The sequence below is a fragment of the Phoxinus phoxinus genome, assembly GCF_949152265.1.
Source record: "Phoxinus phoxinus genome assembly, chromosome: 18".
Taxonomy (NCBI): domain Eukaryota; kingdom Metazoa; phylum Chordata; class Actinopteri; order Cypriniformes; family Leuciscidae; genus Phoxinus; species Phoxinus phoxinus.
This window is the reverse complement of record NC_136893.1, coordinates 29,511,023-29,529,788: the sequence shown is the minus strand read 5'-3', so window position 1 is coordinate 29,529,788 and position 18,766 is coordinate 29,511,023. Positions and strand designations below refer to the sequence as shown.

Here is an 18,766-nt window from a genome sequence, read left to right as displayed (position 1 = left end):
AGGCAACATAAGTTACAGATATTACAGTGATGTTTAACCAAAGACTCGCGCTTTTGGGGTTATTTGGTTAGTTTTAAAAGTACCTTGTTGATGCTTTTACACTTTTAAATTTCCTTTTAATGTTCGATGTTTGAACGGTGAGTAGATTAACGTCGTTTTATGGTGACACTTTCTTAAATTGCGTTCTCTATGCTCTCTAAAAGGCACTGAGCGAGCCTTTCACTGATTGTTTAGAGCTTAACGGAAGCGTCATGGGGCGCAGAAATAGTGTGGATACAAAATGAGTTTTGTTACTGTAGGTAAAACTAAATTACTAAACAAAACTAAACACAATTCTGTCAAATAATGAAATGCGTTTAAGTATTATATAATGAACACTGATACTAGAACAAGAGGATCAGCACTGTTGTGGTAATCAGATATATTAACACTTGTGCACAAATAATTTTGAACTACTGTTATATTTAGATACAGACATCAAGAATCAGCGTATGTGTCTCAACAGTGGTGAAATACTTAATGCTGCAATGCATGCTGGGAACCATGGATGACTTTTATACTATGGTAGCTCCGAGAATGCATTGCAGCATGAAACATATCACCGTTGGGGGTAAAAATCTGATTACCACAACAGTGCTGGACCTCTTGCTATAGTGTCTATGTTCATAATACATTTAAATGCATTGAAAGATGTAACAGACTTTTGTGATAAACCTTGGCATGAGATCAAGGACACAGTATAATTAATGATGAGTATGACATCACCAATAAATACTCAAATTGTTATCCACATAAGTATTTTAAGTATGTTTTAATACTTTTTAAGCCATAACAACAGTGCCTTATTAAAACACAATTACAGCAGCCAAAGAAATCCAAAGCCCTAAAGTCAAGAGCCCAACTACATCAAACACTGATCACCATAATAGTGACCATACAATTATATTATTTTTTAATAAGTCATCAACATCTAAACCTCTGTTAATTCTCAATAAGTACTTCTGTGGACATCTGACAGAAATGAAGTCAAACTGTTAGTAATAAGTGAAGCTGGTAATGCTGCATTTGTTGTGTAACCTCCTCTGCTGAGATCTTGAGAGATCTGTTAGTGGTTAATGTTCTGTTGGGATTTAAAGGGTTTCTGTTGTGTGAGTTTTGTGTTGAAGAGTAGAGCCTGTGCTTCAGTCCAGCAGAAGAACACAAAACACTGATGATATGCTGCATGTTGCTCTGTTTAAAATACGTTAAACTATTGCAGTGATGTCTGTTAACCTATTTAAGTTTATTTATTTATTTTTCAGTTTAATTAATACAAATAAATGCGTAGTTTATCATTGTCCGGAGTCTCTTTTGTATGTTTTTTATATTAGAAACAGCTTTGGGTAAAACATCCCTGAGAAATGTAAGGCAACGATGCTGTGACTGACTCACTCAGTAATGTGCACTCTTAGAAGAAAAGGTTCTTTAGGCTATTATTTGACAAAACAAAATTAATGAATGAACCCCTAAATGAACCCCTTTTGATTGAACCCTTAAAAAGGGTTCTATATAGAACCTTTTAGGGGTTCCAAATACGAAGCGCCTATAGAACCCTTTAAGGTTCTATATAGAACCTTTTCGAGTGTAGTGTACCTGCAGAGTGTCTGCCCTGTAGTGAGTAAGGCATAGGGATGCTCTTTTGCCATTGGAATTTGCCCTATATCAGTACTCATTGAACACCATATGGATAATCATATATGATTGAGCACCAGAACTAACAAATTATACTGTACATATTTTGTGTGTGTGTGTGTGTGTGTGTGTGTGTGTGTGTGTGTGTGTGTTGTTATTGTATTTTTGTTTTCTTTTTCTTGTAAATTGTGTGCTTTAGAGCGTGTGCTCTGGCGGCGTTGAAAGACGTCTGTTGTTACTTCACTCAGGATCGTGGACAAGTTGCAGTAAGTGACAAACACATACACACATGCTCACCTGAACATGTTTCTACAGATCTTGATGAATTTAGAAGAGCTGTGATTATTAGAAACGTAACTTTTTCGGTTTCTGAACAATTAGCAGCTGGTAAGGCCATAAGTTGTATCACAGTAGTTTCTGATTAATGCGTAATGTTTTATACACGACCAGCCAAAAAGTTTGAAATAATTAACATTTTTTAAATGTTTTTGAGTGTTTTATGCTCACCACGGCTGTTTATTTTATTAATAACATAGTCAAAATAGTAATATTGTGAATTGTGTTTCAATTTAAATTAAATAACTAACATATATATTTTGACGGAAAAAAATCAACTTTAATTATGGTGAGGCTGAAATTGAAAAAGCAAATAATCATAGGGCCCTATCTTGCACCCAGCGCAATTGACTTTGAACACCGACGCATGTATCATTCCTATTTTGCACCCGCGCACAGCGGACTTTTCCCTCCACAGACGCACGTCGGTAAATTAGGGAATGAACTTGCGCTCGCGGGGACGGTTCAGCGCAAAGAGGAGGCGTGTTCCGGCGCAAAACTTCCATGGTGCTATTTTCCAGTTTTAGAAAGCAATTGCGCCATTGACCAGTAAAAAAACTGTCTAAAGACAGTGGCGCGTTGCGCGTTAGTGATATGGTATTTTAAGGGCGCGTGCTTGGCCATAATGTTAACACGCATCCACTTTGATTATCTAATTTAAACAGATGCAGCAGTTTTCATTTTTGCAAATCATACATTATTACAAGGAAAAATATTAACACACGAGGGAAATCATTGTTGTGTCCGTGAAGATGTGAAAAAGATCTATCTAGATAAAAAAATAAAAAAATCTAGATTAGGCTACACATTTACTATACGCCTGTTTAACCGAAGCTAATTTGGGTGGGTTTCTCCCATCATCCCCAATGTCACTTCTCTGTGTTTTACGGCCCTGACGATAACGTCGGTTTCCTCGGCTGTGAACCGCTCCTGGCGTGCGCCGGCAAATCCGCTGTTATAATAGCGATCCGCCATGAAACAAGCTCGCCTGCTCTTAAAGGGAATGTGAGAGGACGCTCTGATTGGTTTATTTCACGTTACGCCCAAACCACACCTATGAATAATGAAGCTACTTCAGACCAACCCCTTTTAGATTTGCGTCGGGCGCAAGAGTCATTTATCCCGCCGGGAAAATAGCAACAGCGCCGGGATCCGCCCACAAAGTTACTTGCGCTTTGCACTTTGACACTTGCGTTTCAGATCGTTAAAATAGGGCCCATAGTGTCTTTATAAGCTTTTATTCTTGCAAGAATAGCTTTAGTTTCTTTCCACCATAATGGTGACTGTAAAATTATATTATTTTGATAATATATAATCAACATCTAAACCTCTGTTAAATCTCAATAAGAACTTCTGTAGACGTCTGACAGAAATTAAGTCAAACTGTAATAAGTGAAGCTGGTAATGCTGTTGTTGTGTAACCTCCTCTGCTGAGATCTTGAGAGATCTGTTAGTGTTTAATGTTCTGTTGGGATTAAAGGGTTTCTAGCCGTCTGTCATTCTCTTGACACTTTTTTTCACTCTTTTGTGTTTTTATTTTAGAAACTTACGACTTTGAGTAAAACATCATTGATCCTTAAGGCATTTGTTTTTCATGTTTTCTAAGTTCACTCAACTAATTACATTTTACAGTGTAAATATATTGTAAATACATTTTTCAATATATGTAAAGCGGCAATTCGTTATGTATTATTCAATATATTGTAATATATAACACATATAGTCAAGTCAAGTCACCTTTATTTATACAGCGCTTTTTACAACACAGATTGTATCAAAGCAGCTTTACAGAGATAACAGGAAAATAATGCAACAAAATTTGTGTCTTGAAGAAAATAGCGTCAAAGTCCAGCTTAAGTAAGTTCAGTGATAGTTCACTGTGATAGTTCAGTGACAGTTAGTTCATATATAGCCGCTCTGGAGAAAACTATGATGTTCTCATATAATGGTGTCGATGCAGGCAGATCAATATTATTGTTGAAGATTAAAATGAATGTCCCCAACTAAGCAAGCTGAAAGCAAAAGGCAAAAAAGGCAACAGTAGCAAAGAACCAAAACTCCATCAGTGACAGAATGGAGAGAAAAACTATAGGGAGAAACCAGGCTCAGTCGGGGGGCAATTCTCCTCTGGCCAATGAACGAACAGTGTATGATTATGATTCAAGCAACATTACAGGTCAGAAGTCAGATTGGATTGGAACAATCAGAGTATTATCCAGTTCCATCTGGTTGGAGATCGGAGTTACGCCGGTATAGAGACGGGTTTGTTGAGGATCAGTGCCGATGGCTGTATCAACTCAATATATTATTTTTCAGTATATTTACCCCATATAATGTATTGATCATAAATATATGGAAATATAATTTTGTTCCGTAAGGGAGTTTAGAGTCCTCATCCAGACCTTAAGGGCTGAATGCTTAAATTTGTGCTCCCCTTGGTTTTATTGCCCTTTACAGCTTATATGACTGAGGTCAGGGAATGGTTGGTGTCTCAGTACCAAAGTCTCCCTTCCAATTTGGAAGTTCCTACACAGCAAAATCCCCAGTGTAAAATCAACACTGCTCGGAGCATATATGGTCCCACTCTACAGAGTGTTAAAATAACACTGAAGCAGTGTTAAAATTAATGAGATAATTAACTGATTAATTAAGTGATGATTGAACATTATTGATGAACACCTGCTGATAACAAGCACAATCACTGAAGGAAAGAGAAACACAAGAACTACAACTGACTTTTAAGGCGGGCGTACACGGTGCGAGTTCGGACACTCGGGAGGTCGTGAGATATTGCACACGTTACGAGTCAGTTAAACTGATAATCGCGTCAAAGCAGCTGGTACACGGCACGACTGTCCTCCTGCACGAATTTTATCCCGAGCTGGCGGTTAAACACAGTCTCTGTGAGAGCTTTCAATGTTTCAGGCAATAGCTTCAGATAGAAAAATGACAGAAATGTGTGTGCAAATGCAGATACTGTGACAGTAGCCATTCCGTTCAACATAAAAAAAACATGAGAGAGAGAGAGAGAGAGAGAGAGAGAGAGAGAGAGAGTGTGTGTGTGTGTGTGTGTGTGTGTGTGTGTGTGTGTGTGTGTGTGTGTGTGTGTGTGTGTGTGTGTGACAGTGTATGCGCACGCAGGCGGTTGTGTATGATGATTTGGCAATAGGGGACAGCCTATACGCTGGTGAAAATCGGGCCGACTCCCCGAATTTTTTAAACATGTTTAAAAATGATCGGGAGGTCGGGGAGGTGCTCATAACGTGCTCGGCTCGGCTCGTAATTCCTCTCACACGCTGCGAGCTGCGACCATGCGAGCATCACCGATTTGCACTCGATTTCTCCCGAGTGAAAAAATAATCTGCGAGCTCGTAAAACAGCAAAAAATCGCACCGTGTACGCCCGCCTTTAGTCACAGCCGTAGATTAAATCAACTGAAGATAAAAATAAGACATTCAATCTCTGAAGATCTCAACAGTGAACAATTAAACAACTCCACAAACAGCATTACCAGCTTCACTTATTACTAACCAGACTGACTTTATTTCTGTCAGATGTCTACAGAAGTTTTATTGAGAATTAACAGAGGATTAGATGTTGATGTTTTAGTCACCATTTAAAAATCACCATTATGGTGAACAGTGTTGCCTTTAGTTGGGCAATTTGATTCTTTTTTTTATTATTTGATTTTCATGGTCATTGTAACAGTGTTTACCAAAACACACAAAGGTTGCAAAGAAAGCCAGAAACAAAGATGGTCAGGTGATAGGCCTATAGTTTTCAACATCATGAAGTACAAATATTAATAAATGTTATCATTTACTGAAAATGGTTATTTGGTATTAATCGATTTTCAATAACATTAATTTCTTTCTATAGATCAGTCATTAAGCTGAATCTTTATTTTTTAATTATTCGGAAAGTAATCTTTGGACAAAAACACAGACATCAAGAATCCCCATATGAATCTCATTAATGGTGACTTGCTTTATGCCGCAATGCATTATGGGAGGCACCATAGTATACAAATCATGGCTCCCAGCATGCATTGCAGCATGAAGCATGTCACCATTGTTGAGATTCATACTCAGATTGTTGATGTCTGTTGTTTCTAATATAAAAATAATAATTTTCAAAAAAATTCTGCAATGTATGTAAAAAAAAATTATTCAGGATGACTGCTCTGTGTCAAAAAAATTGACTTTATTAATAACTAAAAACAACTTTTGTTTTTTGTCAGGGATAAGATTAGTGAATCTTTCATCTTTATAATAATGAAAACGATAACACCTGGACATTTCATATTTTTAGCTTCCTTTGTAACATATTATGAGTTTTGGTAAATATTGTTACAAAGACCAAAATTGCACTTTAAATGCCATGAGTCAAACTGCCCATTTGAAGGGGAAACTGATCACCATAATGGTGACCTTTTTTTTAAACATCGACATCTAAACTTTTGTCCATAGACATATACCAGAAATAAAGTCAGTCTGGTTAGTAATAAGTGAAGCTGGTAATGCTGTTTGTGGAGTTGTTTAATCGTTCACTGTTGAGATCTTCAGAGATTGAATGTCTTATTTTTATCTTCAGTTGATTTAATCTACGGCTGTGACTAAAAGTCAGTTGTAGTTCTTGTGTTTCTCTTTCCTTCAGTGATTGTGCTTGTTAACAGCAGGTGTTCATCATTAATGTTCAATCATCACTTAATTAATCTCTTAATTATCTCATTACCTTTAACACTGATCCAGTGTTATTTTAACACTCTGTAGAGTGGGACCATATATGCTCCGAGCAGTGTTGATTTAACACTGGGGATTTTGCTGTGTAGCGGATGCAGAAAAGCCGGGGTCTCCAGTTAGCTCTGCTCAACAATTCAAGTAAACATGTGAGGGCATTGAGCTGCGGACCTCGCAGCAACACTTAAACTGCTCTAACATACACACACATACATACATTCAGTTTAACAATGGAAAGAGATCTGAAGCAGAATACAGGACAACAAGAAGTTGTAGCATTGTTTGAAATTCAGCAGATCAACAGCCTTGAGCAAACCATCAGTTTAGTTCTTAACACACCCTTCTTTAAAAGGGGTAAGGATACTTAATGTGTCAAATAATGAGACTAGTTCGATACATGCATGTCTCGTCCATTTGAATAAAACTGTCCTGATGCAATTTGTGGAGGCTCCAGTTGATCTTTGCTGATGTGGTCTTGCTGAGAGAGAACCAGTGGGAGTCAGAGGATCTTGGTGAATGGAAAGACAAGGACGAAGCCTGGCACAAGCTTAGGGCTCCTTAGAAGACTCCTAGCTCAGCATCATCTTCACATCAGGATCTCTCAGGAAACAGGACTGATCATGTGATTAGTGAAGATGTCACACCCTCAGGATTTGAGTGCAAAGATTGGAGTTCATATGACCAAACATGCAACACGTTATTTTAGTATCAACCATAGTATGCAAGTCTAAAACATTAATCCAAAAGAGTTTAAAAGAGAGAATAAATACAGAGGCCAAACCAACAAAAGGAAAATCATGAAATGAAAAAACTGGATACATGTTGTTTATACATTTTCTCAAGTGTTTATATATAGAATATATAGGATTAAAAGGGTGTATTTGTCCTTCTCAACAACCACGGATTAAGTGAGAGTCACAACTCTCTGCAAACTCCTTCTGGTCATAAACCTTATCAGTCTTCATGTGTCCTGTAACCGGAGACCTGGTTCTGCCTGTGTGTGACATCATTCGGGATGATAGTTGCGGTTTTCGGGGGATGAGTCACAGAACTTGGTTGAGAGAGTGATTTTGCTGGATTATTCGTTAAATATAATGAACAATTTATGAGTGTGTCTGATAGGATAGCTCATCCTATAAACCTTTTATACAGTTACTACCCTAATGTAAAGGCATTTGCTCCTGTTGTAACTGATGTGGTCTGTATGTTAACGAAGTTCACACCCACTCCCATTCTATAATTGATGACCATTTGCTTAGAATGTGATTCACTCTAATGGTGCAATGACTTCTCTATGATAATCAATCCAGTTTTGGAAATGAAATTTCTTACAGGTGTTTGATGCGACCAACACAACAAAAGAACGTAGAGAGGTGATTCTCACCTTTGCTAAAGAGAACGGCTATAAAGTGAGTGAATTGATGAGTTCATATTCATCAAAATTAATACTTCATCTTTAAAAATTAATTAAAAAATATCTTTACAATATATATTTTTTTTATTTAAATTAAATTATCCTTCTTGTAGGTATTTTTTATTGAGTCTCTTTGTGATGACCCAGAAATCATTGCAGAAAACATCAAGGTAATAAGATTTATTTAATGATGTGTTTAAAATATATGTATTTCTTGTTTAAGAATTATTGATCTATGTGTATTAATGTGTTGAGTGAGTTGCTTTTTACTGAGCTGCATAATTATTAAACTATTATCTGGTCATTTCTTGACAGTTTGTAGGAGTTAGTATTGTGATATATGTTTGTTCACACTCTACATCCAGTAAAAGACCTTTGTTTTCTGTCTGTATCTGCAGCAAGTGAAGCTGAGCAGTCCTGATTATGTTGACTGTGATAAAGAGGAGGCTGTGACTGACTTCCTCAAGAGAATAGACTGCTACAAACGCGCATATGTTCCTTTAGATGATGACAAAGACAGGTGAAACACTGTCACCCGCACGGTTAGACCTTACCAGGCTTTTTATACAGGAAAATACTGGCAACACACTAATTTACAGTAAGTTACTGTAAAAATACAATAAATTAAAAAAGTTGTGGCAAAAAACAATATCAAACACAGCATCCCAGGCATAAGAAACATCAAGATTGTTTTGTCTTTAAAAGAAAATATATTTTATTCTTGCAAGAATAGTTCCCATCCATCCTTACAGTCCAGCTGCAGGGCAGAGTGAGACCCAGAGAGGTGTTTTGCTGGTAGTTTTACAATGTTCTTATCAAAGCACCCATCCCAAACAAAAGGAACTAAGAACCCCCATGGTTGCCTTAACCCCTCCCTAGCCCGGGGATCTTCTCGCCTCTGTCTCAGTGTCACACACACAGCTCTATCAACGTTACAACAGGAAAACTCGAAATACAGAACACACGGCATTCAGTTTTATCATTGAGAAAACAAAATAAGAAATAAAAGATTAAAATTGCCACTACAAAACCAACTGCCTTAATTGACTTACTGTCATTTAAATGTATTAACTAATAATGCATGTATAATGTTAGCAAAGGATTACTACGAACTTATTTCATTTGAGAGCATTAAAAAAAAAAAAAAAAAAAAGCAACATGCCGCATATCATCAATGCTTATATAGATCTTCCCCTGGACTGAAGCATGGGCTCTACTCTTCAGCACAATGGTGACCCTACTGACCTACTGGCAACAGTTTTTGATAAATTACAGTTTATTACTGTTAAAATACATTTCGTGGGTGTGTCTTTTTTATCTTACACTGTTAACCCTTTCAACCCCAAAGGAAAATCCACACTACAAAGAGTAAAAAGTAACATTGACGCAGTGTTGCGGTGAGATAATTAAGTGAATATGTAAGTGATTGTTGAGCATTAGTGATGAACACCTGCTGTTAACAAGCAGAATCAGGGGGGCGCTGTGGGGCCGCGGACCGAGATGGCAGCTTAGTTTGAGTGCTCTCCGCTACTTTGCAAAAAATCTTGAAAATCCGACTTATTCATGCCTAAAACCGGGTCAGCACGATGTCTAAACAATCAACCATTGAAGACTGTGGGGTTGGACCAAAACCACGCAGCTCACAAAGAAACAGAACAACTAACGTTACCACGAATGTGTTAGCCGCTGATGCTGCTAACAACATAGCCGATGCACAACAGGCCAACCTATCCGTGGTGCTAAGTGAGCTGCAGTTTCTACGTACCACTGTTTCTTCGATTAACACAAAGAAAAGTAATGTGGATGACTTTGGGAATAAGCTTGACAATGTGGAGAAATGTATAACTGAGATGAATGGCTCTGTTGCTGATGTAAAAGCGGATATCATTGCTAATGATAAGCGGCTAACGGAGGCTGAGGACCGGATAGGGACCGCCGACGATGACATAGAAAGAGTGAAACTGCAGCTGACTGATGCTGTAAAATGCATTGCTTATTTGGAGTCAAAGACGGAGGACTTGGAGAATCGCGGGACATGAAAGAATTTGAGGCTTGTGGGACTACCAGAGTCAGCGGAAAAAAAGTCGACCCATTGTGGAGTTCATTCAACACATACTACCGATCTGGCTGGGCTTTGATACCTGTAGAACCTTCGTCTTGGAAAGGGCACACCGCACTCTGGCGAAACCGAGGCCGGGTCAGAACAGAGCGGTAATCATCCGTTTTTCACTATTTCAAGATCGGGAGTTTGTGTTTCAAACAGCCAAAAAGCATGAGATCACCCACGAGAACCACAAGATCTTCTTTGCACAAAGATTTCTCAGCGGAAACCATGAAGACACGGGGTCCATTCAACGCAGTGAAGAAAAAAGTTATTTAATTATTTTCTCCACACCTGAAGAAGCTGAGATTAGATTTGTAATTTAAATACGACCACGGAATATAGATAACCGTACTGGACTTGAGGACAAAAAGTCCAAAGAAAATTATATTTTTTAATTTTCATTTTTTTTATATAATATTTGCAGTTTTTATATATATATATATATATATATATATATAATATATTTTTTATTTTGTTATTTCTGTACATGGATTCTAATTACCATATCTGGTGGACACTTTTTGTTACGCAACAAGTTGGCTTGTGCAATTTAATTTTTGGTATATGGTTGAGTCGTTTGACACTAGAGATGATAGTGAAATGCGGAGTTGGGTGAGCTGTCTGAGAAGTGTATCTACACAGTTGTTGCCACTCGTTATTGTGGATTGGCACTGCCCTTACAAAGGTTGTTTAAGTAAGGGGATTTCAGGGATTAAGGGGACTTGTTCTAATCGGTTCATTTTTTTATTTTTTAACTTGTTTTAATTTTTATGTCACACTCAATATGGATAGTTATTATGTTCTTAAAGCATTATAGAAAATTCTAAATTGTCTGATTTGAGATTTACAAGTTGGAATGTCCGGGGACTCAATAAGTTAACTAAATTGAAACAGGTTATGAACAGGCTTAAAAAACTTGCATTCTAAAATATTTTTTCTTCAGGAAGTCCATCTTACAATTTCTGAAATTTAAACATGTACGACGAAGATGGCCTGGTCAAGTTGTACACGCAACGTATAATAATTATGCTCGAGGCGTTCTACTTCTTATCCATAAGACAATTCCTTTCCAACTTACTAATATTGTTCAAGGTTTGTTATTGCTCAGGGTAATATACTTTCTATTGCATTAAATCTGGCTAGCATTTACGGACCTAATGAAGACAAAAATTTTTTTTTTTTACTTTTACACGGCTTAAACATAATTTAATGTACTTTAATTGTACTTTGGACCCTCTGGTAGATCGATCAACAAAATCCGATCCCCAAAAATCTCAATCTAGGAAAACCATAATACAATATATGACTGACTTGAATTTGACAGAGATATGAGGAAAGTTAACCCAGGTAAATTGGAATACTCCTGTTATTCAGAGATACATAAATCTAGATCACGTATTGATTATTTTTTAGGATCCCAAGAATTGGTATCAAAAATCAAAAATTGTTGGTATATGTGATGCAGAGTCAGAGGCGTGCGGATCCATTTGCAAACACTTTATTAATAGAAAGCAGACAGAGAGAATGCAGTGGAATTAGTGAAGATCTGGGAAGATCCAATACTCAGAGACGATACCAGGTAGGGGTCGGGGCAGGCAGCAGACGATAACACGGAGATCAGGATAGCAGGCAGTGGACGGGAAAGCACTGAGAGATGGCAGTTTAAATAGAGAGGAGAAGTAGTTGCACCTGTGCAGATGATTAGGAATGAGAACAAGGCTGATGGGAAAGGTAGTTTAATATTCAGGTGAAGATGTTTTTTGATGACCAGAGAGAGATATTGATGAGTGATCTATGACAGAGCCCCCCTCCTGCGAGTGGCTCCCGAAGCGAGGACCAGCGCGCCGTCGAGGTCTCCCACGGGGTCTAGGAGCAGGTATCTCAGGATGGTTCTGGTGAAAGACAGTGATGAGAGCGGGATCCAGAATGTCCTGAGATCTCACCCAGGATCTCTCCTCGGGTCCATACCCCTCCCAGTCAATGAGATACTGCAAAATTCCGCCTCGGCGTCTGGAATCGAGTACTTCTCTTACACGGTAAGCCTCGCCCCCGATGATGATGCGAGAAGCGTTTTCCACCGCGACCTCCTCCTGGTTCCCCTCTCTCCCTGGTTTAAGCAGAGACATGTGAAAAGTAGGAGAGATGAGGTAAGAGGATGGTAATGCTAACCAGAAAGAAACGGGAGTTATCTGTCTCAAGATCTTGAAAGGACCCACGTATCTGGGATTTAACTTCCTGCTGGGGAGTCGAAGGTGTAGATCTCTTGTAGACAGCCAAACCCACTGACCCAGCTCGCTGTAGATGGACGTGAGCGCGATCCCAAGTCTCCTCGCTCCTCTGTAACCAGGCGTCAACGGCTGGAAGATCGGTAGGCTCTCCTGACCAAGGAAATAAAGGGGGCTGAAATCCTAGCACACACTGGAAAGGCGTGAGGCCAGTAGAGGGCTTGCGCAGGGAATTCTGGGCGTTCTCAGCCCAGACGAGGAAGCGACTCCAGTCCTGCTGGTTTTGATGGCAGTATGTTCGCAGGAAACGTGTGAGTTCCTGATTCAGCCTCTCCACTTGTCCGTTGGCCTGTGGATGATATCCAGAAGTCAAACTGACGTTGATGTTAAGTTGTTACATAATGCCTGCCAGACTCGAGAGGTAAACTGAGGTCCCCTGTCAGACACAATATCCTCCGACAAACCATATAAGCGAAAGACGTGTTGCAGTAGCGCCTCTGCTGTCTGAAGCGCTGTGGGTAATCCAGCCAAGAGAATGAATCTGCAGGCTTTCGAGAAACGATCGACCACAGTAAGGATGGTGGTGTAATTCTGAGAGGAATGCAGATCAATGACAAAGTCGACCGCAATATGGGACCATGGACGCTGTGGTACTGGTAGAGGTTGTAGTAACCCAGCTGGCTTTAGATGGGAAGACTTGACAATGCTGCAAGTGGAGCACTGCCGAACGAAAGAGATACAGCTTGAAGAGAGGACCACCAGAAGCGATTGGAAACTAGATGCGTGGTCGCTGAAATACCGGGATGACCAACACTGGGAGTGTTATGGACCCATTGCAAAACTCGGGTGCGAAGACACTCTGGTACAAAGGTACGGCTGGGAGGGCATCCGGAAGGTGGCGGCTCCTCTCTCTGAGCGGCGGAAATCTCCGTCATTATATCCCATTGCACTGGAGCGACTATGAGAGATGAGGGCAGGATGGGCTCGGACATTGGTGGACCAGTGAAGCTGTCGAATTGGCGAGACAGAGCGTCAGCTTTGCCATTCTTGGAACCTTGACGGTAAGTGATCTTGAAATCAAACCTTGAGAAAAAGAGGGACCATCTGGCTTGTCTGGAATTAAGACGCTTGGCAGACTTGATGTACTCTAAATTCCGATGATCCGTGAGAACAGTGAAAGGTAGACGAGCTCCCTCCAGCCAGTGTCGCCATTCCTCGAAGGCAGCTTTCATAGCCAGAAGCTCCCGGTCACCCACATCGTAGTTACACTCGGCTGGAGTGAATTTATGGGAATGAAAGGCGCAAGGAAACATCTTAGCTGGATTCCCATGCCGCTGAGACAATATCGCACCGATTCCAGTCCTGGAGGCGTCCACCCATTGGTGTGGCAGCGCCGTTCGGAGGCGGCGTGCACTGCCACTGTGACCCTCTCGGACGGGGAAGACTGTGTGCCCAGCAGTCTCGGCCGTGGATGACCTGAAAGAGGAGGTAGAAACTGCTCTTTTATTGAAAATTTGGGAACAGAATGAACGGAACAGATGGGCGGAACAGAAACAAACAAAAAATTGCAAAGGCACCCTCCCGAAGAGCAGCATCCAGGTCCTCCTCCAGGTCGCCGATCTCAGGAACGCTTTCCGCCCTTCTTTTTGCGAGAAGGGGCTGGAGGCGTCTGAGCGGGTTGGGGTGCTTTCTTACGACCAGACCTCCGCCCTCCAGGTTTAGACTGCTGCCCTGAAGGAGGAGCGGTCGCAGGAGGGCGCCCTCAGCGACGAGCAGCCGGAGGCTCTACGGCCACAGAAGACAAACCAGCAGCAATCCGAGACAACAATCATCCAGCCGCGAAGGTTCGGGACCCGTTGGAGGGTTCCAGACGAGCCCGACATTCGCAGCCGCCCTTTCGAGCATAGTGGCCATTTCCGGATCCGGCTCAGCCGAAGCCACCACACCCAAAGGGGGTAGTTCTGCTGAGTCATCACCAGAAGATGACCGCTCTTCTCGACATCTGATCCTCAGGCGGCGCCCCAAAGGAAACAACCGGAACCGCCCGAGACGGCTCCGGAAGCTCCACCATGACAGCCAATGGCAACGAGCTGTTAGAGGAGTGAGAAGCCCGTGAGGATCTTTCACCGCACGGGACATTCTGCACTCTGATCCTCATCCGCTCACCAACAGGATTCACCGAAGTAGCCGTCTGCCGAACTGAACCGGCAGACGAACTAGATCGGGGAACCGCTGAAGGGACTCCCCCATGTCTCAGGGTTCTCAGTCTCCAACGTAGCATCGCCAGAGTCATGTTCCCGCAATGAGACTTGTTCACAAACGCTCCCTCAGCTCCCTCAGAAGATGACCGCTCTTCCTCCGATGCCGCGATCGACATCTGATCCTCAGGCGGCGCCCCGAAGGAAACAACCGGAGCCAGAGTCATGTTCCCGCAATGAGACTTGTTCACAAACGCTCCCTCAGCGTGCATTAAGCCCATACACGAGAGGCAGTGTTTATGACCATCTTCCTGAGGGAGAAGCTGACCGCATCCAGAAACGCACGGGTGAGACGACATCCTGAAAAGGACGCGAAAAGCCTGTGATGCTCTATCAGAAGAGTTTTTACACTCTCTGTTCACGTGCCGAAGCACCGAGGGACCACCGCGGCAGAAGCAACGGGGAAACTGCAAGCCTGTGTGCTGCACTCACCCACTACCAGCCGTGAAAACAGCTCTTTTTTTTTTTTTAAAGAGAGAAAAAAAAAGGCTCGGTCAGCAGTAGGAAGCGATGATCGCTGAAGCGCCGTCACACCAGCACCAGAGAGGATCTTCTTCCAAAGAGAGGACTCGTATTTTCTTTATCTTTCTTCAGGCAAAGAACAGCAGCTCACACAGAGACACACTGGACGGCTCCGAAGCAAAAAGCACTGACACAATGTTTACTTCCGCCTTTTATACCCGCGCTGGTAGGCAGGTCGCGGAAAGCAAATCTTGCATGCCAATGTCCATTGGCTCGTTTTAATTCTCTCAAAGGCAATTGGCTCCCTAGCGTGATCCCAATTCGTCAGGGAACTCCCTCGACGACATGTCGGAGTTCCCAGGACGAAAAGGAACTAATGTTAAAGAATCAGGACCCCAACTAAAGCAAACACTGATCTCCATCATGGTGACTGCAAAATGTTTATTATTTTCAATAAAACTTCGAAAATTAAATCTTTGTTAATTCTCAACCAGTACTGTGTGAAAGGAAAATGGTATGATACTTTCAGAATTGGGCCTTTTTTACAGCAAGGGTTAACAGTGCAGAATGAATTTGACAAAACATCTGTTTTTTGACATGAATGCAGTGGAAGTCCTCATCATTACTGCCCTGTCTCTGTGTGTCCACAGGAACCTGTCATACATTAAGATCTTTAATGTGGGCAGCAGGTACCTGGTGAATCAGGTTCAGGATCATATTCAGAGCAGGATTGTCTACTACCTGATGAACATCCATGTCACACCTCGCACTATCTACCTCTGCCGTCATGGAGAGAGTGAACTCAACATTTCGGGTCGTATCGGAGGTGATTCCGGTCTCTCTCCACAAGGAAAGAAGGTTAGCGTAAATCTTATCTCAAATCTAAAATAATGGAAAGAGTGTTGAGCAGGACTTTCAGGCTTTGAATGAATCCTGGATTGATGATGTTTTAAGTAATTAGGGCCCAGGCCCTGAAAGGGTGAAGGCCCTATTGTTTTCCTTAGGATTATTATTATTAGGGCCCAAGCCTTGAAAATTTGGTCCATAAATAAAACACGCTTGCATGTAATAATATGAAACTCGGTACACATATAGATCTCATCGGTTCATATATCCTTCGTGCATTTACTTTTTTATGGCAGCCCAACAGGAAGTCGGCTATTTAGGGTTGTTTGAAAATGCATGCTCAGGAATTTGAAACACTTCTCCTAGAGAATTAAATTAATCGCCACCAAACTCGGTCAGCATGAAGTCAAGACATTGAGGATGAAAAATTGCAGACAGATTTTTGATATCTCGAACGGTTTGGCCATGGCGAGGAAAAATTTATGGCGAGAAAAGAGAGAAAGGAAGTGTGTTATAACTTCTGCATACATTAACTGATCTTGATGAAACTTCAGCAGTGTGTTCGTTGTAAGAGGCTGATCACATGGATGTGACTATTGTGAGTCAAAGTTATAGCGCCACCAACTGGCAGCAGGAAGTGTGTCACTTTCAAAAAGCTTTGAAATCACCCTCTTATTTTTACCCGATTTGCCCGTAAAAACTTTACGTGTTTAATGTAAACACACGGTAGATGTAGACCTGTGAAAGGATTATTGATATATTAAATACTGTTGCCATGGCAACGCATCGAACTTTAATATTCTTTTTTGATGTTTTTGAAACTCTTAGCATGCTTGACATTGCATGAAATTCTACAGACACATTACATTTATTAGCTAGTAGATATGTGCAAAGTTTCAGAAACGGGCGTGGTGAGGGGCTCAGTAGCGCCACCTTTAGTCAAAAATGGGGTATTAGTTTTACCTACATTAACAAAAATTGGTATGTATATTGTTCTCCTCGAGCCGGATAACTTTCTAATTTACAGTCATTAGCTCTGACCAAGAGGAAGTCAGATATTTTGGTTTGAATGGGATTTTTTCGGAGAAAATCTGAGAATTTTGCCTGCTGTCTCTGACACTCTCTGTGTCTGTGGGGAGGGGGGCTTTATTTTAACCCTTTCTCTGCTGTGTGCGACTTCTCGGGCACTTTTGGGGCCCTTAACGTGCTCGAAAACTCTTGAAACTTTGCACACAGGTCAGAACTTGCGGCCGTCAGAGCCGGGCTGAAGCTGGTACCCGGGTGTGGCAGGGGGGCTCAACAGCGCACCCTGGAATGGGATTCAAACACTTGTCCATATATCAAAAATGCTTGCATGTAATAATACGAAACTCGGTACACATATTGATCTCATCATGCCGAACAAATGTCATGCTCTAAGTTTTATGCCAGCCTAACAGAAAGAATGATAGGCTACTTTTAAACATAACACTAAAGTGCCGTTAGGTGTCGTCAGACGACTGTCTTAATGAGTGAGTCATTGATTGAGCGAGTCATTCGACTCGTTTGAACGACTGAGTCATTCATGAATGAGACAGATGTTTATGGATTGATCATTGAATCTTTGAGCCAACCGATTCGTTCAGAATGCTGAATCATTCAGTAATGAGAAAACACGTCGCTGTGAGATGCGCGATGGTTCTGCTGTGATCTTTGTACCGTTCAGCTTAACCCTCTGGGGACCAAAAACGCGCTGGCAAGTTTGCCTCGTTTTTTTTCACATAGCAGCAAAATAGACTTAAAATACTCCCGTCATTTTTTGTCATACAGGCTTAAGAAATATTAAAAAATAAACTGTTAAATGTCTTCTTATTTATGGGTTCACTTAAAATCGAAAATAAAACATTGTGCTTTTGTAAAATAAAGAAAGTAAACAGGGTGTGCTTTCTGCCGTCTCCGTGAACTTTTTTTCTAGTGCACGTCTGTAAACTTAAACAAAACTCAGTGAATACTATTCACTCAGACATGAGCTATATATCTCTATAATCATTTAAGTGTGTAGTTTTAAATTATCTAATTCAAAACTAAAAGAAATATTCTCTGTTTATGTAATCTATATAAAAAGAGCGAGAGATCAGCCATTCTCATTATCGTTCTGGCAGCTCATTACTCTGCTAATGTGACACGCCCATGGAGAGCGCGCCGCTATTCAGACGCAGATCTGAAGCAACACATGCAAACCAGTCAACACCCAAACAGCTGGATAACACACTGTAGTGAGGAATAATAATATCGTGATAATCCTGGAAATTTTACCTCAAACGTGCTGGAGTAGCCTAACAACGGATCCAGCTGCAGATCAAGTTAGTGCTTAGTTCTAATCGCGATATGAAATGGTGTCTGTAAACCGCAAAAGACATTTTAAATTTAAAAACAGCCAGAATGCGTTAGTTATAAAAAAAAAAAAGTCAAGTCAAAGGGCAATACTGCCCTCTTGTGTTCAAAATCAGGTAGGCCCATTGTATATTGTATTTATATATAAGTATATTAGGGATGTGACTAGAGATGGGAATTGATAAGAATTTAACGATTCCGATTCCATTATCGATATTGCTTATCGATCCGATTCCTTATCGATTCTCATTGGGTGAAAGAATAAGTAAAAAAAAAAAATTGTATTAACTGCTTTAATATCTGATCAGAAGACACAGCACAGAGCACATATACACAAA

At 40.8% G+C, this 18,766-nt stretch overlaps 1 protein-coding gene across 1 annotated transcript in view; it reads left to right on the top strand.

Annotated features, from left to right (window-relative positions):
* Positions 1–18,766, top strand: part of LOC306985873 (6-phosphofructo-2-kinase/fructose-2,6-bisphosphatase) — a 91,338-nt gene that overhangs the window by 30,353 nt on the left and 42,219 nt on the right. The window contains exons 4-8 of the mRNA XM_079588618.1: positions 1,871–1,937; positions 8,081–8,155; positions 8,274–8,330; positions 8,559–8,680; positions 15,860–16,067. Of these exons, the coding sequence (XP_079444744.1) occupies positions 1,871–1,937; positions 8,081–8,155; positions 8,274–8,330; positions 8,559–8,680; positions 15,860–16,067 (529 nt within the window). The remainder of the gene's footprint in view (positions 1–1,870; positions 1,938–8,080; positions 8,156–8,273; positions 8,331–8,558; positions 8,681–15,859; positions 16,068–18,766) is intronic.